The 27,422-nt window shown below is 41.9% G+C and overlaps 1 protein-coding gene across 14 annotated transcripts in view; it reads left to right on the top strand.

The window, feature by feature from the left end:
• Positions 1-27,422, top strand: part of NEO1 (neogenin 1) — a 352,200-nt gene that overhangs the window by 61,122 nt on the left and 263,656 nt on the right. For 13 of the 14 annotated variants that reach the window (XM_080657714.1, XM_080657720.1, XM_080657718.1 and 10 more), the window contains exon 2: positions 24,294-24,611. The exons of the other annotated variant lie outside the window; for it this stretch is intronic. In XM_080657714.1, the coding sequence (XP_080513840.1) occupies positions 24,294-24,611 (318 nt within the window). The remainder of the gene's footprint in view (positions 1-24,293; positions 24,612-27,422) is intronic. 14 annotated transcript variants of the gene reach the window in all.

Genomic DNA, 27,422 nt, shown 5'->3' with positions numbered 1-27,422 from the left:
GTTACCTACAAAGGATCTCCCATTAGATTATCATGACTTCCCATCAGAAACAGAAGGGCAAGAAGGGAATGGAATGAAGTATACAAAGTGATGATGCAAAGCAAGGGGCGGAATCCAAGAATACTCTATACAGCAAGGCTATTATTCAAAATTGAAGTGGAAATCGCTGACAAAAAAAGGCTAAGGGATTTTATCACTACCAAGCCAGCAATGCAAGAAATGCTAAAGGGGCTCTTGTAAAAAGGAGAAATAGAAAGAGAGGAAGGAACACAGGTGTAAAGAATAAAAATGGTGACAAATAAGTACATATCAATAATAACCTTAAACGTAAATGGTCTAAATGCTCGAGTCAAAAGACATCAAGTGGCTGAATGGATAAGAAAACATGACACATATGTATGCTGCCTAAAACAGACCCACCTCAGAACAAGGGACTCACACAGATAGCAAGTGAAGGGATGGAACAATATTTTTTAGGCAAATGGAAATGGAAAAAAAGTGGGTTAGCAATATATATATCTGACAAAATAGACCTCAAAGCGAATGCCATAACAAGAGATAAGGAAGGCCACATCATAATACTGGAGAGAACAATTCAACAAGAAGATATAACTTGTAAACATATGCACCCAATGCAGGAGCACCCAAATACATAAAAAAAAAAAAATCTGGGATATATCAAGGGAAAGATCGACAACAATACAATCATACTAGGGGACTTTAATACCCCATTGACATCACTGGATAAATCCTCTAGACATAAAATCAGCAAAGAAACAGCTATCCTAAATGATTCACTAGATCAGATGGACTTAATCAACATCTTCAGAACATTTCACCCCAAGGCTACATTCTTCTCAAGTTCACATGGTATATTTTCAAAGATAGGCTACATATTGGGACACAGGCAAAATCTCTCCAAATTCAAGAAGATTGAAATTATATCAAGCATATTCTCAGATCACAATGGCATAATCCATATATATAAAAGGCTAGTATGCTAGGTGTCTAGCTGTTTGACCATTCAACCAGTCACTATGATGTGCACTGAACACTAGGGAGCAGATGCTCCAACCAGTAGGTTAATTTGCTGTTGGGGTCTGGCTAATTGGGACTGGGCAAGATGGGCCTGACAGGCCCTGGAGCCCTCCGACAGTCCCTCCCCGGCTGGCAAACCTGCCGCAGTCCCTCCCCGGTGTCTAAAATACTTCTTCTAATTAATTTCCTTTCACTGTGCACAAATCCGCACACCAGGCCTCTAGTACTAGAAATAAACTACAATAAAAACAATTAAAAAATTCAAACAATTGCAGGCTAAATAGCATGTAATTAAACAGTGATTGGGTTACCAAGAGAACAAAGAAGAAATAAAAAACATCCTGGAAACAAATGACAGTGAAAACACAACAATCTAAATCTATGGGACACAGTCAAAGCAGTCCTGAGAGGGAAGTTCATAGCATTTACAGGTCTACCTCAAAAAACAAGAAAAACTGGTTATAAATTATCTAGCTCTATAACTTAAAGAATTAGAGCAACAAGAAAATGAGTGAGCAGAAAGAAAGAAATAATAAATATTAGCACGGAAATAAATGACATAGAGACCGAAAAAATAAAAAAGATCAATAAAACCAAGAGCTGGTTCTTTGTAAGGATAAACAAGATTGATGAACCTATAGCCAGGCTAACCAAGAAGCAAAGAGAGAGGACTCAAAATCAGAAATGAAAGAGGCAAAATAAAAACAGAATCCACAAAAATACAAAGGATTGTAAAACAATACTATGAGCAACTCTGTTCTAACAAACTCATCAACCTAGAAGAAATGCACATATTCCTAGAAAAATACAACCTCCCAAAACTGAATCAGGAAGAATAAAAAAACCTGAATAAGCCAGTAACTATGGAGCCAGTAAAATTGAAGCAGTAATAAAAACAAAAAACTTCCAGCAAACAAAAGCCCTGGACCACACGGCTTTGCAGGGGAGTTTTAGCAACCATTCAAAGAGGAACTAAAACCTATCCTCCTCAGACTATTCCAAAAAAATGAAGAGGAAGGAACACTTCCAGGCTCTTTCTATGAAACCAGCAAGAACCAGCTCTTTCTATTTAACTCAGCAAAGTGAGACTAGAGTTATCATACCTCAACATAATAAGAGCCTTTTTTGACAGACCTACAGCTAATATCATACTCAATGGGCAAAAATTAAGACCATTCCCCTAAGAACAGGAACAAGACAGGGATGCCCACTATCACAACTCTTTACGTAGAAAACTCTAAAGACTCCATAAAAAATTATTAGATTTAATAAATGAATTCGGTAATGTAGCAGGATAAAAAATTAACATCCATAAATCAATGGCATTTTTATACACCAATAATGAATTCTCAGCAAGAGAAACAGCATCAACAACAACAAAAAATACCATTTACCATTGCACCACAAACATTAAGATACCTAGAAATAAACTTAAATAAGGAGGTGAAAGACCTGTACTTGGAAAAGTATAGGGCATTGAAAAAAGAGATAGGGGAAGACATAAAGAAATGGAAAAATATACCATGTTCATATATTGGTAGAATCAACATCATTAAAATGTCCATACTAACCAAAGCAATCTATAGATTTAATTCAATACCCATTAAAATACCAATGGTATATTTCACAGACCTAGAACAAACTCTCCAAAAATTCATCTGGAATAAAAAAAAAAAGACCCCGAATAGCCGCATCAATCCTGAGAAAGAAGAACAAATTTGGAGGGGTCACAATACCAGATATCAAGCTATATTACAAAGCCTTGTTCTGAAAACTGCCTGGTAGTGACACAAGAACAGACATATAGACCAATGGAACAGAATAGAGAACCCAGAGATTGACCCAAGCCACTATGCTCAATTAATATTTGACAAAGGAGGCAAGAACATGCAATGGACTCAAGACTGTCTCTTCAATAAGTGGTGTTGGAAAAATTGGACAGATACATGTAAAAAAATGAAACCAGACCACCAACTTACACCATACACAAAAATAAATTCAAAATTGATAAAGGACTGACATGTAAGATGGGAAACCACAAATGTATTATAACAATCCATAGGGAGCAAAATATCAGACATATGTTGTAGCAATATCTTTACCAATACAGCTCATAGGGCAATGGAAACTAAGGAGAAAATGAACAAATGTGACTACATCAAAATAAAAAGCTCCTGCACAACTAAAGAAATCATCAACAAAACAATAAGAAAGCCCACTGCATTGGAGAACATATTTGCCAATGCTATCTCAGATAAGGGTTTAATATCCAAAGTTTATAGGGAATTCATACAACTTAACAAAAGGAAGATAATCCAATGAAAACATGGGCAAAGGACCTAAATAGATACTTTTCGAAAGTTTACATACTTTCCAAGAGACATATGAACACATGCTCAAAGTCACTAGTCATCCGAGCGGTGCAAATCATAACGACAGTGAGATACCATGTCATACTTGTCACAATGGTTATCAGCAACAGATCGACAAATGACAAATGCTAGTGAGGATATGGAGAAAAAATCCTTGTGCACTGCTGGTGGGAATGCAGAATGGCGCAGCCACTGTGAAAACTATATGGAGTTTCCTCAAAATTAAATATGGAACTCCCATTTGACCCAGTAATCCCACTTCTAGGAATATATCCCAAGAAATCAGAAATACCAATCATAATATATGATTATGATATAATATATGTCCCTCCCTCATTTTCATAGCAGTACAATTTACAGAAGTTAAGATTTGGAAATAGTGTAAGTGCCCATCAGCGAATGAATTAGAAAAGTGTGATACATCTACACAGTGGAATACTACGCTGCTGTAAAAAAGAAAGAACACTTACCATTTGCATCAACATGGGTGGATATGGAGAGCTTTCTGCTACATGAAATAAGCCAATGGTCAGCAAACTCATTAGTCAACAGAGCCAAATATCAACAGTACAACAATTGAAATTTCTTTTGAGAGCCGAAAACTGACATCTGCGCATGGGCCACAAAGTTTCAGTCGCACTGTACGTCCACACGTGGTATTTTGTGGAAGAGCCACACTCAAGGGGTCTAAGAGCCACATGTGGCTTGCGAGCCGCGGTTTGCCGACCACTGAAATAAGCCAATCAGAGAAAGATAAATATCACATGATCTCACTCATTTGTAGAATATAATGAACAACACAAACTGATGAACAAAAATAGATAAAGACAGAGAAGCATGGAACAGACCATCAAACTTCAGAGGGAAGGTAGGGGAGGGTGGAGGGGGGTAAGAGTTCAACCAAAGGACTTGTATGCATGCATATAAGCATAATCAATGGACACAGACATTGGGGGGCGGGGTGATAGAATCTCCTGGAGGTTGGGGTGGCTGGGGAGAGGCCAACGGGGGAAAAACGAGACATATGTAATACTATCTATACTAATAAAAGGGTAATATGCTAATTAGACCAGACGTCTTTAGGATGTCCTTCTGGACACAGCCACGGTGGTGGGACCAAGGCAGAGGCATTTAGGTGCAATGAGGCCGGCAGGGGAATGCAGTTAGGGGCAATGAGGCTGGCAGGGGAGGGCAGTTAGGGGCGATGAGGCCAGCAGGGGAGGGCAGTTGGGGACAATCAGGCCATCAGGGGAGGGCAGTTAGGGGTGATCAGTCTGGCAGGGGAGGGCAGTTAGGGACCATCAGGCCACAGGGGAGGGCAGTTAGGGGGTGATCAGGCCAGCAGGCAGAGGTGGTTAGGGGCATCAGGCCAGGTAGGCACATGAGCGGTTAGGAGCCAGCGGTCCCGGATTGTAAGAGGGATGTCCAACTGCCGGTTTAGGCCTGATCTCCTGGGGGTCCTGGATTGGAGAGAGTGAAGGCCGGGCTGAGGCGACCCCCCCCCCTCCCCGATGCACGAATTTTGTGCACTGGGCCTCTATTATGTAATACTTTAAACAATAATTAAAAAAATGAAACAAATGAACAGTGATTCTGAGATTCTATATTTCACTTTGATAGTAAATAATACATTTTTAGAATTTTAGAATTATTTTATTGAAAATTTTGAAAAGTAATTTTCTTAGCTGATTGACTTGAGATTGAAGTCCTTTTTGACTAGAATATTTTGCTGAAAACACAGAAATGTTGCTGATTCTTTTGGGTTGCTGTAACATGGGATTGGATAGTTTCTTGGTTGGTACGCATTTCTTCTTTTTCCTTCTTTTCTCATCATGTTTTTTCCCACACTTTCTTTTCATCTCTTGCTTTCTTTACTTTTGGATTCAAAGTTTTCTCTTACACTTCGGAGAATTTTGAATGAATTGATTATGGATAACCATCTTTAAAATTGTATTTTAGTGTTCTGCTTTCTGTAAAGATATTTGTCTGTTCTGTATAGCCCAAAGACAAATTTACAGTTAAATAGATGTATAATATTCTGAAAAGCAATTTTATCTAGCCTGTGGTAAATTGCCTCAGGTTCAAATATGCTTAAAATTATTTAAGTTTTCCTAAAATTCCTCTAATTGGACTAACATCTCAGGGTTGATAAGACCATTTCTACAAAGTTGTATGGATCTGCCACCTGGTGGTAAACTGTTAACAGCAAGTACTAAATATTTGATAAGAATTTACTAATGTATTCTTGCCTTTGTAGGTGTCATATATAGATTTAGAGTCTACCTGTAGGATCTTTAGATATATGACATTTTCCTCCCCAAAATATTTTTTGATTGAAAAAGTGTTAACTAAAATATGGATAGGCTACGGGTATTTTGATTAATGTGTTTCTGGTATTGCATTGTAGAGGATTCTTCCTGGTTTATGAAATTTGTATATTACTGAGTTGAAATCCACTCTGATCACTTTGAGAATTTAAGGGTACTGTTACCCTTAAATTTGAATGAGATAGAATCTTTTGAGAAGATGGTTGTTAATTATTCTAAAACTTTTAATATAATCATTGAGTCAAAGAACAAAGACCACAGGACTAAGGAAAATTTTTGGAGAGAAATAATACATTATGTTTCTTTACTTTAGAAAACAGCAACAGGAAAACAGGAATTTTAAAGCCTTTTTTTTTTTTTAACAAATAGAGAGTTTAACAGCATTTTATGCCCTTTAATTGAATTATTAATACCAAAACTATTTTAAACTGGGCATTGTGTTAGTTATAGAGGACAAAAGCAGTGAGTAACACCCACATTTATTTTTTGTCCTTATGGAGTTTATAATCTAGTTAGGGAGGCATTAATAAGCAGATACTTATAGAAATAATTGATTACAGTGTTGATAAATGCTATAAAGAACAAGTACATAACAGAGAGACCTAACCCAGACCTGTTCTAGGCTAAGTATATCAGGGAAAGCTTCCTTAAGGAAGTGACATTTTAGGTGAGATCTGACAGACGCAAATATGGGTCTGTATCCCTCCTAAGTGGGAAGGAAATTGGAATTGGGAAGGAGTATGAGGAATGAAAGATGATCAGAGTGGCTGGAGTGTAGGAAGAGAGGGAGATTGTGTGTGAAAGAAAACAGGAAAGATAGCCCTGGCCGGTGTGGCTCGGTTGGTTGTCATGCTGTGCAATGAAAGGCTGCTGGTTCGATTACCAGGTTACTTGCCTGGGTTGTTGGCTCCATACCTAGTTGGGGCCTCTAGGAGGCAGCTGATCAATGTTTCTCTCTCTCTCCATTGCCCTTTCTCTGTCTCTAAAAATCAACAAAATATCTTTAAAAAGAAAAAAAACAAAAAACAGGGACAGTAGGGTTAGGGTAAGAATAAATACTTCAGGGCCTCGTATGTGTTCAGGACTTTGGACTTCAACATAAGACTAATGAGAAGCTGTTGGAGTGTGTAGGCAAGTAGTGTCAGAATCAGATTAATGATGAATAAATTGCAAGACTGAGGGAGTGCAATTGTTTAGAAAGCCATTAGTGTAGTTATGGATTGGACCAGAGAGTATTAGTGGACACTGTGAGTGGCTGACATATTTGGAATGTCTTTGAAATGGACTAGACATGGCTTGGTGATTCACTGGATATGGTAGAAGGGGAAAAAAGGTGGAAGGAGATATCAAGGATGAGTTCAGGTTTCTGTCATTCAGTCATTCAATCTATACTAATAAAAGGGTAATATGCTAATTAGACCAGGAGACCTTCTGGGAGACCTTCTGGATGTCCTTCCGGACAAAGCCATGATGGCAGGGCTGAGGCAGAGGCAGGTTAGGGATTATCAGGCCAGCGGGGGGGGGGGGGGCAGTTGGGGGCAAGCAGGAAGGTGGGGGGTGCAGTTGGGGGCGAGCAGGCTGGCATGGGGGGCAATTGGGGGCGAACAGGCTGGCAAGGGGGGGAAGTTGAAGGCGATCAGGTCAGCATGGGGGGCAGTTGGGGGCGAGCAGGCCAGTGGGGGGGGGCAGGTGGGGGTGAATAGGCTGGCAGGGGGGGAGGTGGAGGCAAGAAGGCCTGCAAGGGGGGGCAGTTAGGGGTGATCAGGCTGGAAGGGGGGCAGTTGGGGGTAATCAGGCTGGCAGGCAGAGTGGTTAGTGGCGATCAGGCAGGCAGGCAGGTGAGCGGTTAGGAGCCAGCAGTCCTGGATTGCGAGAGGGATCCCAGATTGGAGAGGGTGCAGGCTGGGCTGAGGGACACCTCCCTCCCCCGGTGAATTTCGTGCACCGGGCCACTAGTATCCTATCTAATAAAAGAGTAATATGCAAATTAACAATCACTCCGCCACACCCACAAGCCACGCCCACAAGCCACGCCCACCAGCCAACCAGGAGTGAATATGCAAATAAACCCAACCAAGATGGCTACAGCCACAGAGAGCAGGAGGGAGGCTTGGGTTTCCCTGGCGATGGAGGAAGCCAAGCTTTCCGCCTGCCCTTGCCGGCCTAGGCCTCCACTCAAGGCTACAAAGTTTTAATGATAGAAGATACATAAACCCAAACATAAATGGCGGCAGCCTGGAGCTGGAAAGAGCAGGAGGCTAGGGTTGCTCCCGGTGATGGAAGAAGCCAAGCTTTCTGCACACCCTGGCCGGCCCAGGCCTCCACTTAAGGCTACAAAGTTTCAATTGTAGAAGATACATAAATCCCCCCAAAAATGGCTGCCGCCACGTAGCAAGCAGAAGGCTTGGCTCCGCTCCAGGCTACAAAGTTTCAATTGTAGAAGATAAATAAACTTCAGATACCAGGGCCTCTGCTCGGGTCACCAGGGGGTGTGGCCAGCCTGCAAACCACCACAGGCCCCTCGCCCAGGCCGCCCCACGCCCCAAGGGAACCCCCACCCTGATCCGGGACACCCTTCAGGGCAAACCAGCTGGTCCCCACCCGTGCACCAGGCCTCTATCCTATCTAATAAAAGAGTAATATGCAGATTGACCATCACTCCAACACACAAGATGGCTGCCCCCATGTGGTCAAAGATCCTGCCCCCATGTGGACACAAGATGGCCACCACAAGATGGCCAGCAGGGGAGAGCAGTTGGGAGGGACCAGGCCTTAAAGGGAGGGCAGTTGGGGGCGATCAAGCCTGCAGGGAGGGCAGTTAGGGGTGACCAAGCCGGCAGAGGAGTGAAGTTGGGGGTGACCAGGCCTGCAGGGAAAGGCAGTTGGGAGGGACCAGGCCTGCAGGGGAGGGCAGTTACGGATGACCAGGCCTTCAGGGGAGGGCAGTTAGGGGTGACCAGGCCTTCGGGGGTGGGGCAGTTAGGGGAAAACAGGCTGGCAGGCAAGCAGTTAGGCATCAATCAGGTTGGCAGGGGAGTGGTTAGGGGGTGATCAGGCTGGCAGGCAGAAGCAGTTAGGGGCAATCAGGAAGGCAGGCAGGCGAGCAGTTGGGAGCCAGCAGTCCTGGATTGTGAGAGGGATGTCCGACTGCCCGTTTAGGCCCTATCCTACCGGGATCGGGCCTAAACGGGCAGTCGGACATCCCTCGAGGGGTCCGAGATTGGAGAGGGTGCAGGCTGGGCTGAGGGACACACACCCCTGTGCACGAATTTTGTGCACCGGGCCTCTAGTAAACATATAAAAATACATTACCTAGTTTGGTCCTTAAGGGTAAAAAGTTAAATAACTGCAGTGTTTAGTTCATAGTACATTATCATTATTGGACAGTGCAGGGTCTCTTATTTTGTGTTTTTTCCTACCCCTTTATCTGCTGTGCCAGTTCCCATTTCTAGTCTCTCCTTAGGCTCCTACTCCAATGTTTAATATATATTTTTCATTATGCATCTAAATTTATAAAGTATGGAATGTTGTTTGTGTGTCTTTAACTTGTGAATCTAGCAAATAACTTAGAACCCTCTTTGCTAAATTAATCATTTATTTTTGGTGGCACTTTTGCTTAATCCACTTCAGGATTTTGTGGTGCATGCTTTCATCAAGGGGCATATAAAGTTGCTACTAGCCACCAAGTTTCAGCAAATATCTAGTCTATGGCCTGTTTTTGTGCATCCCATGAGCTAATGTTGGTTTTTACATTTTTAACTAATGTTAAAAGTAAAAGTTTAAAAGCAAAGGAGAATGTAGGATAGAAACTGTATGTAGCCTGCAAAACGTAACAGATACAACACCTGGCCCATTTTTAAAAAAGTTTGCCAACTCTTGAGCCATTGATGTTTATTGCTCAGAACTGTTAATTTATTTTGGGTTGCAAAATAGTGATATTGTATCATTCCTTCATTAGAAGGTGGAATCTACACTAATAAAAGAGTAAGATGCAAATTGACCGTACCTTCGCGACACCCACCAGCCAATCAGGAGTGAGTATGCAAATCAACCCAACAAAGATGGTGGGTTAATTTGCATACACAGGCACCAAGCGGCCAGGGACGGGGCAGGACACTTGCGTCGACGACGCAGGCATTTGGCACCGCCCCAGCTGCTCTGGGCCTCTGGGAAGCGTGGGAAGGTGGAAAGGCGGCTCCGGGCCGGAGTCAAAAGGCAGCTCCGGCTGGAGCGAAGGTGGTGCCAGCAGCCAGGGGAAGGAAGGCCCATTCTTGCACGAATCTTCGTGCATCGGGCCTCTAGTACTGCTATAAACAGAAACTTACTTTCATCAGTAATTTATTGCCTCTAGGAACAGTTTGATTAGTTAGAATGCTTAATTTTTTCACACTTACATGCCATTTTCAAAATAATGAATTGCTTCTGTAACATTCTCCAAAGGGTGGCCAATTAGTGTGGTTTTTTTTTGAGGTCATTATAAAGTGATGAAATTCAACACATTTGAGTGTTTCAATTTATTACGTTATTATCTGTGCTTAAATATTCCATATTTGGCCATTAAGAGCCTCTTGAATCTTTTGGGATGACCCTAGTAGTCATTGGTAGCTTTTTGTTTTCTGGTATATAACAAGATGTTACAGATTCATCTTTGTTTCAATTGCAGACCTGGAGTGAGCTAGTTTTTTTAAGGTTCTTTTGAGTGGAAAATGGAATTAGAGCCAAAATCTGGGTATGGAAAGTACTCATAGCTACTGGGTTGATAATTTTTACTATGTCTTTTCAATGAAGTTAGCTAGGAAATACATATTTTTAAAATAAGTAATATACAAATTCATATTAGTGTTTACAATTAAAATTGAGCGATACATGGCTTTTACTTAATCTCATTGGTCTTATAACTATGTCACTTTTCTTCCACATTGAGAATCTTGTTTTCCATGACGGAAATGAAATTATTCAGTCACATTACCCCACAACACACACACACACACACACACACACACACACACACACACACACACACACACACACACAAAGTCTCATAGTAACTGCAACAAAATGGTTATTAAAACAGTTTAAAATGTATGCAGTTCTTTTGGTTCTTAAGGCTATTCCACTATGTATAGTTTGGTTATTGTGTTCTTAAATTAATTTCTCCTTTTAACTTTTAGGGATATTAAAATTTTAGTTTTGTTTTTTAATTATGTACAATATTTATATGGTCTCAAAATCAAATCTATTAACAAGTTCTATTTAGAGACAGCTAGCTGGATCCCTGTCTCCTCTAATTATATTTCTTCTTTTTATATGGGTTAAAAAGTGTGTGTGTGTGTATGTGTGTGTGTGTGTCTGTATTAATATCCCACTTTTTTTAGATCAAAATAGCCACTTGTCTTCAACTTTTTTTACTTTATTTATTCTAGAGATCACTCCATGGTAGAATATGAAGTTATTCTGTAGTTGTATTTATAACTGCAAAGTACCTCATTGTGTCAGTGTACCACAGTTTGTTCAGTGTGTCCCTTATTGATGGACATCAGGGTTGCTTCAAGATTGTTATTGCAAGTAGCACTGCAGTGAGTAGTCTTGCTTGTGCCTGTTTTCATATTTTAGCCAGTGTATCTTTGGGATATATTCATAGATATGGGATTGCTAGGTCAAAGGGCTAATGCTTATATAATTGTACTAGATGTTGCAACTTTTCTTTATAGTGGGCACCATTTTGCATTTCCATCAGCCTTTTTCCTTATGCTTTGCCTATCAAGTATGTTTTTAAATATTTGGAGTTCTGTTAACATGATAGGTGAAAAATTGTATTACAGTGTAGTTTTAATTTGCATTTCTCTTACTATGAGTGAAGTTAAGGTCTCTTAAAAGTGATTAAGAGCCATTTGCTTTCATTTTAGTAACTAATTCTACATCTGTAGAATTTTTTTTTTATAACTGTATGGTGTCAGATGGATGTGAGCTCCATTGAGATGATCACCCAGTAAGTCATGTAATGTCTAAACACTGTGGTGTACACCTGAAATCAATACAATAATATATGTCAACTATAATTGAAAAATAAAAATAATTTTAAAATGAGCAAAATACTAAAAATGAAACCTAAAAAGACCCCCAGACATTTATTTGTCATGGTCTTGAGGCTGGTAAGTAGTGGTAGTGGTATAGAAAAGGTTTATTTTACTCCCCCAAAGGTATTTACATAGCTTGGTTTTTATATATAATATGACTTTATTGTGAGTATTTTGGGGTTTGTGTCTTATTCTTCTGTTATTATTAACAACTTTCTTGTATTTTAGAGGTCTTCTCCTCACTCTCCCCACCCTGAGATTATTTCACATCAGAAGTGTGTTATCAAGAGATTACAAAATCAGCGAATGAAATATAAATTTGTCTATAACTTACTTATTCAGGCTTGAGTTAACAAGCTTTTGAATTTAGTTTAGTTCCATCATTAAATGTGAGGTGAACAGAGGAATTCTAGAACATGGTTTACAGATCTTATAAGACTACTAGAGGCCCGGTGCATGAAATTTGTGCATGGGGGGGGGTGTCCCTCAGCCCAGCCTGCACCCTCTCCAATCTCGGACCCCTCGAGGGATGTCCGACTGCCCGTTTAGGCCCGATCCTGGTAGGATAGGGCCTAAACGGGCAGTCGGACATCCCTCTCACAATCCAGGACTGCTGGCTCCCAACTGCTCGCCTGCCTGCCTTCCTGATTGCCCCTAACTGCTTCTGCCTGCCAGCCTGATCACCCCCTAACCACTCCCCTGCCAACCTGATTGATGCCTAACTGCTTGCCTGCCAGCCTGTTTTCCCCTAACTGCCCCACCCCCGAAGGCCTGGTCACCCCTAACTGCCCTCCCCTGAAGGCCTGGTCATCCGTAACTGCCCTCCCCTGCAGGCCTGGTCCCTCCCAACTGCCTTTCCCTGCAGGCCTGGTCACCCCCAACTTCACTCCTCTGCCGGCTTGGTCACCCCTAACTGCCCTCCCTGCAGGCTTGATCGCCCCCAACTGCCCTCCCTTTAAGGCCTGGTCCCTCCCAACTGCTCTCCCCTGCTGGCCATCTTGTGGTGGCCATCTTGTGTCCACATGGGGGCAGGATCTTTGACCACATGGGGGCAGCCATCTTGTGTGTTGGAGTGATGGTCAATCTGCATATTACTCTTTTATTAGATAGGATAGAGGCCTGGTGCACGGGTGGGGACCAGCTGGTTTGCCCTGAAGGGTGTCCCGGATCAGGGTGTGGGGCGGCCTGGGCGAGGGGCCTGTGGTGGTTTGCAGGCGGGCCACGCCCCCTGGCAACCCAAGCGGAGGCCCTGGTATCTGGGGTTTATTTATCTTCTACAATTGAAACTTTGTATCCTGGATCGGAGCTAAGCCTTCTGCTTGCTACGTGGTGGCAGCCATTTTTGGGGGGATTTATGTATCTTCTACAATTGAAACTTTGTAGCCTTAAGTGGAGGCCTGGGCTGGCCAGGGTGTGCGGAAAGCTTGGCTTCCTCCATCGCCGGGGGCAACCCTAGCCTCCTGCTCTTTCCAGCTCGGTGGCTGCCGCCATTTATGTTTGGGTTTATGTATCTTCTATCATTAAAACTTTGTAGCCTTGAGTGGAGGCCTAGGCCGGCAAGGGCAGGCGGAAAGCTTGGCTTCCTCCATTGCCAGGGAAACCCAAGCCTCCCTCCTGCTCTCTGTGGCCGTAGCCATCTTGGTTGGGTTTATTTGCATATTCCCTCCTGATTGGCTGGTGGGTGTGGCTTGTGGGCGTGGCTTGTGGGTGTAGCAGAGTGATGGTTAATTTGCATATTACTCTTTTATTATATAGGATGACATATTTTTTTCTGAAACAAGTTTATTTTGCAGTGAGATCTTGTGCATGTACAGCATTCTTTGTAGAATATAGCTTTGCTATTATAAGATTCATTATTAAGAATTCTTAGTCTTGTGTTCTTCTCTTTTGCATATATTTATAGTAGAGGCTCGTTGCACGAAGATTTGTGTAAGAATAGGCCTTCCTTCCCCTGGCTTCTCTCCCAGCTGCCCGGGAGCCTGCAAGTCCTTAGTCCCCGCCGGATTGCCACTCCTGTAGCTCCCTCCGCCCCCACCCTCCCCCTCATAGCAGGCGTCCCGCCCCTCCCACTGATCCGCGTCTGCGTATGCAAATTAACCCACCAGCTTTGTTGGGTTAATTTGCATACTCACTCCTGATTGGCTGATGGGTGTTGTGGAGGTACAGTCAGTTTTGCATATTTCTCTTTTATTAGTGTAGATTGTTAGATTGTCCTGTGGGGTTTTATAAATATTCTGTTAGTAAAGCTGCTGACAGCAAAAGCTGTTAATAAATTATTCATATACTATTTGTTGTCTGTGTTCAAGATTTAATGCTTCTTTACTCAGAATTTGTTTTTAGCTGAACTTGATAACAATTTGTAAACTTATGGTGGTATACTTGAATAAAATCGGTAATGCTTGTTTTCCATGTGAGAAAAGTACTCCCTCCATTAGCGATATTTAGACTGATATCAGTTCTCTAGAACATAGAATAATATAAAAATGTCTTTCAAAAATGTGAAATAATTATAAAGATTACTACTCTTTCAAGATGTGGGCCACTGAATTTCATCTCTAATTCTCTTGTTCACTATTGTCCATGCACCAACTATTTACTTTCATTAATTGAAAACTTAAGATCTTGTTTTACTGTCTTCCTCTGCATTCCGAGTCTTCCATTGTTCTGGATAATTTGAATGTCTGCTTGGCTTACTTGTCTAATATCATCTTCAGTTCTTTAACTTTGTCATCTCCATAACTGCATCCTATCCCTTCTCATTACTCCACAGTGCTGAAGTATTAAAATAATATCAAAGTCTCACCATCTCCTGTCCTTCCAGGTTTCTCACATTATACAGGCACTATTTTTATACCCATCTCACTTCATACCTGTTCATTTCCTTCCCTATCTTAGGTTCCTTTGACAATCACTTGCTGGTATCTTCAACCCTCTTACTTCATTATCGCTTTCTATTCATCTGCCTAGGAATGTTCAGTTAAATGTCTTCTTTTTCTTCCCTTTATATTCTGCAAAAACCACATTCTCATATTTGAACTTCTTTAAATACAGTTTCCAACCTTAATTGGGCACTCAGTGCAGCCCAGTAATCCCGCTTTCCCTTTTTAGTGCTATCTTCCATGCTCACTGCAGCTAGTTCAGGTTTTTACGACTACCTGCAAGCATTAGATCCTTCCTGACATCCCTAGCCTGCCTGCACCATCAATAGTTATACTCACATCATGCTTAGAGATAATACAAGCAATTAACAATGACTTCCATTACTTCCACCAAGTTTACCTATCCTCTCATTTTCCTTCTTGTACAACAAAAGAAGTGTCCTTGATCTGATCCAAAATCAGTCCTCCTACATGTCTTTTTTAATGTAGACATTTAATGCTTGAAATCTCCCTCTAAGCATTGCTTCAGTTATATTGCACAAATTTGACCTGTATTTTCGTTTTCACTAAGTTTAAAATATTTTGTAATTTCTCATGTGATTTCTTCTTTAATCTGTTGGTTCTATAGAAGTGTGTTGCTTAATTTCCAAATATTTTGGGGTTTTCCAAATATCTGTTATTGATTTCTTGTTAAATTCCACTGTGGTTAGAAAACATACTTTGTACAATTTCATCCCCCTCAGATGCACATGACTAGGCACCCAAAGATTCAAGGGGACTCTTCTGCCTAATTCCAGAGTGCATGCATGTCTCTGGATGTCAGTCTGTCCCTCCCCTCCTTCCCTCCCTCCCTCCCTCCTTCCCTCCCTCCCTCCCTCCCTCCCTCCTTCCCTCCCTCCCTCCTCTATTACAAAGACTATAAAAAGAAGAGCAAACTCAGATCTTCTTGATTTACTAACTTTTCTCTCCTCTATCTTTTATAGCCAAACTTTTAAAAAGTGGTCTCTATATCTTTGCCTCTCAAAAGTGTTGTTTGTGGACCGGCACAATCAACATTAACTGGATATTAGTTAGAAATGCAGAGTCTCAGGTCCCACCCTACAACTACTGATTTAATCAGGTGTTTCATTTGAGAAGTGTTGTTCTACATTTTGCAGGCCTTGCTTCTTCATGCTCCATCTTGTTCCTGAGCACACAGTAGTCTGGCATCTGTTCTTGCCTAGGTCATGTGTGTCCATTTTTGTTTCACTCTCAGCCATTAATCTTTGAAATATTTTTTTTGGCTCCTGGGGATACCATGTTTTCTTGTCCTCTGAACTCCCAGCTACCCCTCTTCTAGGACTGGGCTTAAAGGGCAGGGGACTTTGGAACCTGAGAAATGTAACTTTATGCAAATAAAGCCTTCTTCACATCCTATCCTCCCATGGGGACTTCTGAAAATGCTTTTTTCAGCAGCACCACCAGAGCCTCATTCCCCCAAATGACAGGGGAGTTCCATCCACCAGCATCACCATCACATTATTCTGGTTGTGTTTGTTTGAGCTGTGATTGTATTTGTGTCTGTGGGTAGATAACTCGTGTCTTATGGTTATAACTTAGGTGCTTAGCATCCTTCATTCATTCAACAAATATTTATTGAGTACCCACATAGATGCCAGGCAAGGTTCTTCCTCTCATCAAGCTTGTATTATGGGGATGGAAGTGGGTTAGTTTGGGTGGAGTGAGAAACCATAAACAACAAAAGAAAAGTGTTTTGTTCATATATGTAAATAGTGAGTGCGGTCCCTTTACTTTATTCTAAATTATTTTGGTTCTTCTTAGCTTTCTTTGCTCTTCTGTATCATTTTTTTTAAAAGCTCATCAAAATTTACAAGAATCCTGTTTGGGCCTGGCTGGTGTGGCTCAGTTGGTTAAGCCTTCTCCCATGCACCAAGAGTTGCCTGATCCAATTCCTGGTTAGGGCACATGCCCGGGTTTCAGGCTCGATTTCCAGTAGAGGGCATTCAGGAGGCAGTGGATCAATGTTTCTCTCTTTCTCTCTCTCAAAAAAGTTAATTACAAAAACCCTGTTTGCTAGTAAGTTTTATCATGGAAGAGATACTAATTAGCTAGTTTTGGAATGGAGCCTGTCTGTGGTCTCATTAATACTTTGCACAGTGGAAGTTCTTAGAACTTGTCTGGTTATAAAATCTAAAAATTGATACCATCCACCATGCTGGGTGGGCACTAGGAATATGGTGAATGAAAACACTGTAGAAGGATAGATTCTAAGCCCCCAGTTCCAAAACTGTACCCTGAAATGCCCCACGGCACCTCAGAGAACTCCCACACATATTTCAAATATTGGACACTGTGCAAACTTCTAGGTCAAGGTAGTTAAGAGTTTCAACATTTTTTTTTAAATATATTTTATTGATTTTTTACAGAGAGGAAAGGAGAGGGATAGAGAGTTAGAAACATCGATGAGAGAGAAACATCAATCAGCTGCCTCCTGCACATCCCCTACTGGGGATGTGCCCGCAACCAAGGTACATGCCCTTGACCGGAATCGAACCTGGGACCCTTGAGTCTGCAGGCCGACGCTCTATCCACTGAGCCAAACCGGTTAGGGCTAGAGTTTCAACATTTGATTATGCTTTCTTCATTTAATAAAAAATTTTAAGATAATTTATCAAATCTGGTTTTATATGTAGGCTTTTTAATGTAGTTCACTATATATGCCAAGTTTTGTACTGGATATAAAAAGAGAAGCACTTTAAGGTGTTTGTTCTCAGGTAGATTTTTTGTGTTTTTCTTTGATGCTACGTTACCTTTGTGCAGTGGGGATTTTTCGTGGTGGTTGTGATAAAAAGCAAATACCATGCAAAAGTCATTGTGGAACAGGAAATGAGGATGGTAGTATCCAATTTGATTTCAAGGTTTGAGAACTTGTGCAGCCCAATAGGTGCACATATCCTATATAATCAAAGCCCAGCAACTGAAACGAATGGAATGACCAGAATGACCACGGCCCCTCACCCCAGCTGGAAGCCCACCCCAGCAAGCGATTAGGGGTGATCAGGTAGGCAGGCAGAGTGGTTAGGGGCAATCAGGGAGACAGGCAGAGTGGTTAGGGGTTATCAGGCAGGCAGGCAGAGGCGATTAGGGGTGATTAGGCAGGCAGGAAGAGTGGTTAGGGGCAATCAGGCAGGCAGGCAAGCATTTAGGGGCCAGTGCCCCGGATTGCGAGAGGGATGTCCGACTGCCGGTTTAGGCCTGTTCTGCTGCGAAACCAGCAGTCAGACATCCCCTGAACGGTCCCAGATTTCGAGAGGGTGCAGGCCGGGCTGAGGGATCCCCACACCCATGCACGAATTTCGTGCACTGGGCCTCTAGTATATATATAAAAGCCACGTGGCTGGAACGACAAGACCGACTGGTCGCTATGATGCACACTGCAGCCAGCCAACGGGCCCTATCAGGGCGGCCTCTCCCCCTGGCCAGTCCCCAAATGGCCCCCATCAGGGTGGGCTAGCCGGACCCCACCCGTGTACGAATTCATTCACCAGGCCTCTAGTATCCTATAGTAACTAATTCTGGTTATTTAAAAATGAACTTAAAATATTTTTAAATTTATGTGTATTATTTTTCAGAAGGGTACTAACTTGTCCTATGTAATAAAGAGGTAATATGCAAATTAACCCTCACACCCTCACAATATGGCTGCCTACAACCAGGCTGGCAGGGGGTTAGTGAGGGATGACCAAACGACTGAACAAACAGGCTGGGTGGGGCGACCTGGCCGGCAAGGGGGTTAGTGAGGGATGACCAAGAGATTGAACAGCAGGCTGGGTGGGGCGATCAGGCCAGCAGGGGGGCGGGGCGTGAGGGGCGAGCAGGCCAGCAGGGGGGGCAGTTTGGGGCAACTAGGCTGGCAGGGGGTCAGTTAGGGGTGACCAGGCTGGCAGAGGGGGGCAGTTAGGGGCAACCAGGCCGGCAGGGGAGGACAGTTAGGAGCGACCAGCCTAGCAGAGGGAGACAGTTGGGGGCAACCAGGCCGGCAAGGGGGGACTGTTAGGAGTGACCAGGCTGGCAGGGAGGGGGCAGTTAGGGGCGACCAGGCAGGCAGGCAGGTGAGCGATTAGGAGCTAGCAGTCCAGGATTGTGAAAGGGATGTCTGACTGCCGAAGATTGGGCCTAAACTGGCAGTCGGACATTCCCCAAGGGGTCCCGGATTGGAGAGGGTGCTGGCTGGGCTGAGGGGGACCCTCCCCCATGTGCACAGCCTCTAGTTCGAATATAAATACTTATCATTGGTGTGAGTCTAATAGAACTGTTAGGTATTTCTTTTAGAGTAGAGAATTTTTGAAAAAAATTACTGAGAAAATAAGGGCATGAGGAGCTGAGAAAGTTGAGGAACTCTCTGCCTTAAACAAATTATTATAAACTGGAGGCTTGATGCACGAAAATTCATGCAAGCGTAGGTTTTCCTTTCTCTGGCTGCCAGCACTGGCTTCCCTCCGGCACCCGGGACCTGGGCTTCCCTCCTCTGGCCACCGACAGGCACCTGGGACCCGGGCTGCTTCCCTTCTCAGGCCGCTCGCAGGTACCCGGGACCCAAGCTGGCTTACCTCTGGCCACCCGCAGGCACCTGGATCCAGGGCTGGCTTACCTCTGGCTGCCTGCAGGCACCCGGGACCTGGGCTAGCTTCCCTGCAGCCTCAGCTTTGTCAGGAAGTACAACCGGAATGACCTCCAGAAGACATCTGGTCTAATTAGCATATTACCCTTTTATTATTATAGATACCTGCTTTTAAAGATTAAGAACATTTGAAGTGAAACGGAGGTAGAATACTGTATATTATGTCTGCTTATAATAGGGTGATCTAATCTTGTCTGGACATCAGGGACAGACAGCATTTTTGAGAAAGTGATATTTAAGCTGAGCTTAAAGGAAGGCTAGGAATTACTTGGAGAAGGGTGGTGGTGGGAATAGCTTGTGTGAAGAGGGCAAGAGATGTGGGGACTGACAGCAGTGCCTTAGAGGGGGAGGGGCTAGAAAGTAGGCACAGGCCAGGTCACAGTGACATGAAATCTATTTAAGGAGCCCTGTCCTGTATTGCTCAGTGGTTAGAGCGTCAGCCGGTGCACCAAAGTGTCTTGGTTTTGATTCCTGGTCAAGGGCATGTACCTGGCTTACAGGTTTGATCCTCAGCCCCAGTCTGGGTGCTTTGGGAGGCAACCAGTCAATCAGTGTGTCTCTCTGACATCTATGTTTCTCTATTTTTCTCTCGACATCTATGTTTCTCTATTTTTCTCTCCCCTCCCCCTTCCACCTTCTCTCAAAATCAATGGGAAAAATGTCCTTGGGTGAGGATTAACAACAACAACAAAAAGAGTTTTAAGACTTGAATAATCAATTTCATATTTATCAAATGGGTATGAAGAGACCCCCCCTCATGGTGTTTGGGAAAGGGTGATTAGTTTGTTTGGAATTTCCTTGTCATTTTAAGTGTTGGGAAAACATTAAAATAAGTATTACTTCCTTTTCTCTTTCACTGTATTTTGCATTTATTTAGAACTATTCTTTCATCATGTAATAAAGAATTAGTGTCATCCTTAAATTCATAATGTAAATAATCTATGATAATAAAGGCATAATATGCTAATTAGATCGAACATCCTTCCAGATGTCCTTCTTCCAGACAAAACTACTGCAGGCAGGGACTGAGGCAGAGGCCCGAAGCCACGGTGGTGGCGGGGGCCAAGCCCCTTGCATGAATTTAGTGCATCGGGCCTCTAGTTTATAAATAAAGGGTTGTGTAGATATATTTAAAAGACAACCTGTTTATTTATTGGCCTAAACCTCACAGATAACTCCCATGAAGAAATCTGATTATAATATGAGTTGCTCACAAGGTAGTTGGTCAGTAACATTCTCTGGTTGAAAATATAAGGGTTGTAGCAAATATATATTTTTAAAATTATGTTCTTCCCATGTTCAAAGAACTGGCCAAGGACTTAAGAAATTGAACTGATTCCTCCTGTGCTCTTTACATCAGAATGAATTCTAGATGAAGATCAAATATGTATCTAGAAAATGAAACCACAAAAGTACTAACACAAAATTAAGTTTTTATAATCTTGTGATAAAGAAGGCCTTTTAAAGTATAACAGATTTATTTTATGGAGTTAAAATTTATTTTCTTAGTACTGAAACCAAAATGTAGGGTGTGAATCTGAGTTCCTTGTCTAGCGAAATTGAAGAATGAGGTCACAGACAAAACTAGTTAGTGGAACCAAAGTTTATTGGTTGCTACCCCAGCTTATTTTTTCATTTCCATTTGCCTGCAATATATTTTTCCACTCGTTTACTTTCAGACTGTGTGTATCTTTTCATTCTGAGGTGTTTCTTGTAGACAGCACATATATGGGTCTTGTTTTTTTTTTTTTAATATATTTTATTGATTTTTCACAGAGAGGAAGGGAGAGGGATAGAGAGCTAGAAACATCGATGAGAGAGAAACATCGATCAGCTGCCTCCTGCACACCCCCCTCTGGGGATGTGCCCGCAACCAAGGTACATGCCCTTGACCGGAATCGAACCCGGGACCCTTCAGTCCACAGGCCGACACTCTATCCACTGAGCCAAACCGGTTTCGGCTGGGTCTTGTTTTTTTAATCTATTCAGCAACCCTATGTCTTTTGATTGGAGCATTTAATTCATATGCATTTAAAGTGATTATTGATAGGTATGTATTTATTGCCATTCTTTATATAACTATGTTCCTCTTTTCCCCCCCTCTTAACGAAGTCTCTAAAATTTCTTGTAATGCTTGTTTGTTGGTGATGAACTCCTTTAGCTTTTTCTTGTCTGGGAAGCTCTTTATTTCTCCTTTAGTTTTAAACGATATCCTTGCTGGGTAGAGTAGTCTTAATTGTAGGTTCTTGCTTTGCATCACTTTGAATATTTGATGCCAGTTGGTCCCTTCTGGCTTGAAATGTTTTTGTTGAGAATTCAGCTGGCAGTCATATGGGAGCTCCTTTTGTAGCTGCCATAATTGTCTTTCTCTTGCTCCTTTTAAGATTCTCTCTTTATCTTTAACCTTTGCCATTTTAATTATGATGTGTTTTGGTGTGGGCCTCTTTGGGTTCATTTTGTTTGTAACTCGCTGCATTTCCTGGACTTTTTCCTTCACAAGGTTAGGGAAGTTTTTAGTCATTATTTCTTCAAATAGGTGCTCAATTCCTTGCTCTCTCTCTTCTAGTACCCTTAATACTTACCTTATTTAAATTTCATTTTTCTTTTTGCTGTTCTGCATGGTTGTTTTCTGCTACTTTGTCTTTCAGATTTCCAATTCGATACTCTTTGTTATCCACCTCCTCTTGATTTTTTTCTAATGTATTCTTCATTTAAGATATTGTATTCTTTATTTAGGAATTGTTCATTTTTATGATTTCTATTCCTTTTTTATTTTAAATGTCTTTTTAAGTTCTCACTGAGTTCACATATTCTTCGCCTAAGTTCATTGAGCATCCTTATAGCCATTGTTCTAAACTCTGATAGATTGCTTGCCTATTTCATTTAGTTATTTTTCTGGGGATTTCTTTTTTTTTTATTTTTCATTTGGAACGTGCTTTTTGTCTCTCTGTTTTAGCTGCCTCTCTTGATTTGTTTTGTACATTCGGTAGATCTACTCTGCCTCCCAGTGTTAGTATGGTGGCCATATGTAGTAGGTGTCCTGTGGGGCTTAGTGGTGCAATCAAGCAAGTGCTCCAGGAATGTTCCTTGTTGAAATCTCCCATTGCAATTTAGTCTTGATTGCTATTGGCCCATCTGTCAGTGGTGTGGGCCCTCAGGCTGGCTGACTGTGGGGATTGATCCTCACCAGCTTCTGAGCGAGGGCTGACCCCACGAAGTGGATTTGTCCCCAGCAGTGCCTGGTATGTGCTGAGATCTTTGGGTATGCCGCTTGTGGAGCTAATTGAGCTATGATCTGATATGGTCTGAAGTCCGTCACCAGGTGTGTTGTTCTGGGGCCTCTTGGGAGGGACTCTGGGGCAGATCAGTGTCAGGCACTGCCTGTGACTGGCCCTGGGCCACCCGTTTGGAGCTATAAAGCAATCTACAGTTTATGGCTGTTTTTGCTCCCCGTCAGAATGCATGGGAGGGACCAAGCTACCCACCAACATTTTCTTACATCAGTGCAGAGCCCAAGGGCTGGTCTGCAAAAGATCCAAGGCACCCTGGGATCTGCATCCTGCTCGCTGCCTGTTAGGCTCAGTCACTTAAAGAGCATCTGGTGGTACACGAATTGCATGAGGTAGTTTTCAGTGCATCACCAGGTAGGAGTGAGTGGTCACTAGATTGATACAAATTCAACCTCAGCACCGGTGCTGGTTTTGAGGTCACTCAGTAAAAGTCTCAGAATACAAGGCCAGCTGCCACCCATTGGGTGCCCATGGGCCTTTGTGGAGGGCAGCAGAGTTCATCAGGCCGAAACACAGCAAGATTTGGCCGTGTGTGGGGAGGGCTTTGCATAGGAATGGTGGCATCTATCAATAGTGAGAGGGAAAAATGGCCCCCACTTTGGAGTCACACAACTCAGTCTCTCCTTCAGTCTGCCTGGACTTCTTCAAGAGTCTTTCAAGAAAGTCTTCACCACAGGCCACACGTGCAGGATGACTGCAAGTTGGGAGGATGGGACTAGTGCATTTCTTCAGGCTGATGTGGTATGGAGGGGCGTGGTCACCATGAAATAATGGCATCTGTGGGTGATATGGGGAGGGACTCAGCATACGGACTCTGGCAGCTGTCCCTTCAGCTTGCGCGCGCGCGCGTTCCCTCTCTCTCTATCTCTCTCTCTCTCTCTCTCTCTCTCTCTCTCTCTCTCTCTCTCTCTCTCTCTCTCTCTCGCCACACAACTCAGTTTCTCCTTTACAGGACTCTAGTCTGCTCCGATCCGCCCTTCCTCTGCTGGAGCCCAGCATGAGTGGCCGCAAATAAGATTTTGTGCCTCGGCCCTTTAAAAGGGTGCTTGGGTTTCTAGCAGATTCTTGTTTCTCCTTGGCAGACAGAATCCCTGCTGATTTTTACAGCCAGATGTTATGTGGGCTCCTCTTCCCAGCTCTGGTGCTCTGGGCCGGGGAGCCTGGCATGGGGTTGAGACCACATGCTCCTCATGGGCACCTTTGCAGCTGAGATGGCCAGCCCTTTTCGCATCTCTGCCCTTCCTACCAGTCTCAGTGTGGCTTCTTCTGTAAATCCTTGGTAATAATACTTCTTTTCAGCTAGTCTTCAGATGGTTATTCAGGGTGATTGTTCTAAAGTTTAGTTGTAATTACAGTTTGGACATGGGAAGAGATGAGTATAATGTCCACCTCCTCCATGACTATCTTGGATCATTCTTCTAATGTTCTTCTAAATGGCTCAAATTTTGATTTCCTAGTAAAAGATAATATTTATTAGATATTCATAGTAAAATGACTATATTGATGTATCATACCCCCAAAACATAACTATTTGTAAATATTTTTTGGACACATTATATTTTCTTTCTGAAATAGTAGAAGAAAGTTTTTCATAACTTTGTTCTTTTTTTTATTTTATTATTTTTGTAGGATCCAGCATTCGAACATTCACTCCATTTTATTTTCTGGTGGAGCCAATGGATACACTCTCAATTAGAGGCTCTTCAGTTGTATTAAATTGTTCAGCATATTCTGAGCCTTCTCCAAAAATTGAATGGAAAAAAGATGGAACATTTTTAAATTTAGTATCAGATGATCGACGCCAGCTTCTCCCAGATGGGTCTTTATTTATCAGCAATGTGGTGCATTCCAAACACAATAAACCTGATGAAGGTTATTATCAATGTGTGGCCACTGTTGAGAGTCTTGGAACTATTGTCAGCAGAACAGCTAAGCTCACAGTAGCAGGTAAGTTTTGTTAAATGATTCATTTATATTTTCAAAGTTTTATAAAGGGTAAATCTTGATAAAAGCATTATTATCCTAGATTTTTAATTTAACTGGTAACAGCAGATACACTCATTAAATAATTAACAAGTATCAATTGATTATGCATTATGTAGGACTTGCTCAGTGCTGTGGGGAATAAACTTTAGCACTTCCCACTTTCTGATGATTTAAATGGCTTAAGGTTGCTATCAGAAGTACTGAGCCATTTCTTTTTAACTTAGAAATGACAGAGGAAGTTGTATAGAAAAATTGAGTCACTTTAGTTGCTAACTTTTATCCTACCCTGCATTACCATTTAGTATGGCTTTGGAAAACCCGAAGTATAGCCAGATTCTTGGTTCCTTTGTGCCTTAACCAAGGAAGCAACATTTAATTGGGAAAATTATTTTAAAATCTATAGGCTATATATATTAAGGTGAAGAGCAGAAAGTTTTAAGGAGAGAAACATTCACTTTCTTGTAGCACATCCTTTAAAAAAAAAACTTTATTGTTGAAAGTATTACATATGTCCTCCCCTTTCCCCCCCAGTGACCCTTCTAGCCTGCCCCCGCCCCCTACCTCAGGCCTTCACTACCCTATTGTCTGTTTCCATGGGTTATATTTATATGCATACAAGTTCTTTGGTTGATCTCTTCCCACCAACGCATCCACCCCGCCTTCCTTCTGCGATACGACAGTCTATTCCATGATAGACCATCTTTTTTGAAGAACGATGGAAAGTTTTAAAAAAATTAAGGATCTAGGAGAGTAAGAAGTGGTTCCTACATAAGTCATATATGTCTTGTATTAGAGCCTGGAATTCCTCAGATCAGGATTTCTTCACTTGAATACCAGATGAAGTAGTTAGTTTTGGTTAAGTTTTACATTGTTCAAAAGTTGTATTATAATTAAGACATATTTATACTCATTTGATGAAATGCTAACGTGAAAAAAGAATATGACTGAGACTGTAGTTTCCCATATCATTCCCATTGCAGGTCATGGCTCCTTGTTTGTGCTCACGCCAGGTTGTATTTGCTCATTTATTCAGAGTATGATGACTCTTTCCCCCTTTGGAGCCCAATACTCAAAGTTGTATTGAGTGCCATAGAAGTCTATTGTAGTTACTCCATAATTAGTATGGAAAAATAAAGTCAGCCCTCTTGACAATCTGCCTTTTCTTATTTTTAAAATCTCATTGCCAGGCATTCTCCAACATGTTGATAAATAAGTTAGCATCATGACTGCCCCTATAATGTCACTTAGGTCACCTCCTGTTTATCATTTATGTTTTTAAACTGGGTTTTAGTCATGACTACTTCCTCAGCTGTACCTCACACCCAGTCACCAAATACAGTGAATTCTTCCTAATTTCTCTACTTGATTCACATTCTTCTTTCTAAGGCTATTCATCATCCCTCACCACAGCCTTGTAACAGTCTGCCAACTTATCCTTTTCTTTCTCCAATCCATTTCCACACTGTTTCTCACACCTTAGTGACTCTCCAGTAACAACATGAGGTTCATGTCTAGACCTCTTGAGTCCTTTCATGAGCTGGCTTCTACTTCTCCAGCTTCATTTCTTTTTTAAAAAATATTTTTGTTGATTTCAGAGAGAAAGGGAGAAGGAGAGAGAGAAACATCAGTGATGAGAAAGAATCTTTGATTGGCTGCTTCCTGCATGCCTCACACTGGGAATCCGTGCCCACAACCGGGCATGTGCCCTTGACCCTGCAGTCCACAGGCTGATGCTCTATCCAGTGAGCCACACCAGCCAGGGTCAGTTTCATTTCTTACCACTTCATCCTGCTCCCTGCCTCCAGCACCACTGTCACTACATTTTAAGCTGTGGCAGTACTGAATGTTTTCAGTTCCCTTTGCTTCTCTGCCTTTGACTTTTGCTCATCGCTTCCCCATTGCCTATTAATCCTGTCCTCCACCTTTTCCTCTCTTCTCTGCTAGGTTTGTTATTCTTCCTCTTAACTTTCATATCTTTCAGGAAATGTGTTTTTTTTTTAACCTAGTATTTAAGTAACAGGCAGTTTTTAATACAAGATGATAAAAATGTTGGATGCAAGATTCTATAGAAGAGTTGCTTAACCTGCTCTTGGCCTGAGTATCAGGAGGAAATAATATCTAAACTAAGAAATGAATAGAAGTTCTTTTTTAGTAGTTACATCATATTCACTTATAGATATACTGTGAATTATCTAAAGATCCCCTTTTTGATGAGCAGTCATATTTATATCAATGGTTATCTCAATTGATCTTACCAGAAAAAAAAGTCAGAAACTTATACCTTTCTGGTCCTATCCTTCCTTTCTGGTCCAGGATTACACGTTTTACTTAATATTTGTCTTTTTAGACTGTTTCAATTTCAAACTATTATTCTTTTTCCTTGTCTCATTGTTTGTCTTATGATGTTATAACCAATACTGTAATGAACAACTTTGTAAATCTTTATTTCTATAGAAAAGATTACTAGGCTTAATAATTTTACTAATTGCTGGATCACAGGGTATACTTCATGTGTGTGTGATTTTAAAAATTAGCACTGGATTGTCTGACAGTTCCTCAAAATGTTAACCACAACCATATGACTGAGAAATTTCACTAGGTATCTAATACCCAAGAGAAGAGAAAAAGATACATTTACATAACAATTTGTACATGAATGTTTATAGCAGCATTGTTCATAATAGCCAAAAAGTGGAAACAGTGTACATGTCTATCAAGTGAAGAGTGGATAACCAAATGTGGTATATTCATATGTGGAATATTATTTGGCAA

This window comes from Plecotus auritus (assembly GCF_963455305.1).
Source record: "Plecotus auritus genome assembly, chromosome: 1".
Classification (NCBI taxonomy): domain Eukaryota; kingdom Metazoa; phylum Chordata; class Mammalia; order Chiroptera; family Vespertilionidae; genus Plecotus; species Plecotus auritus.
This window is presented reverse-complemented; position numbering and strand designations above follow the sequence as displayed.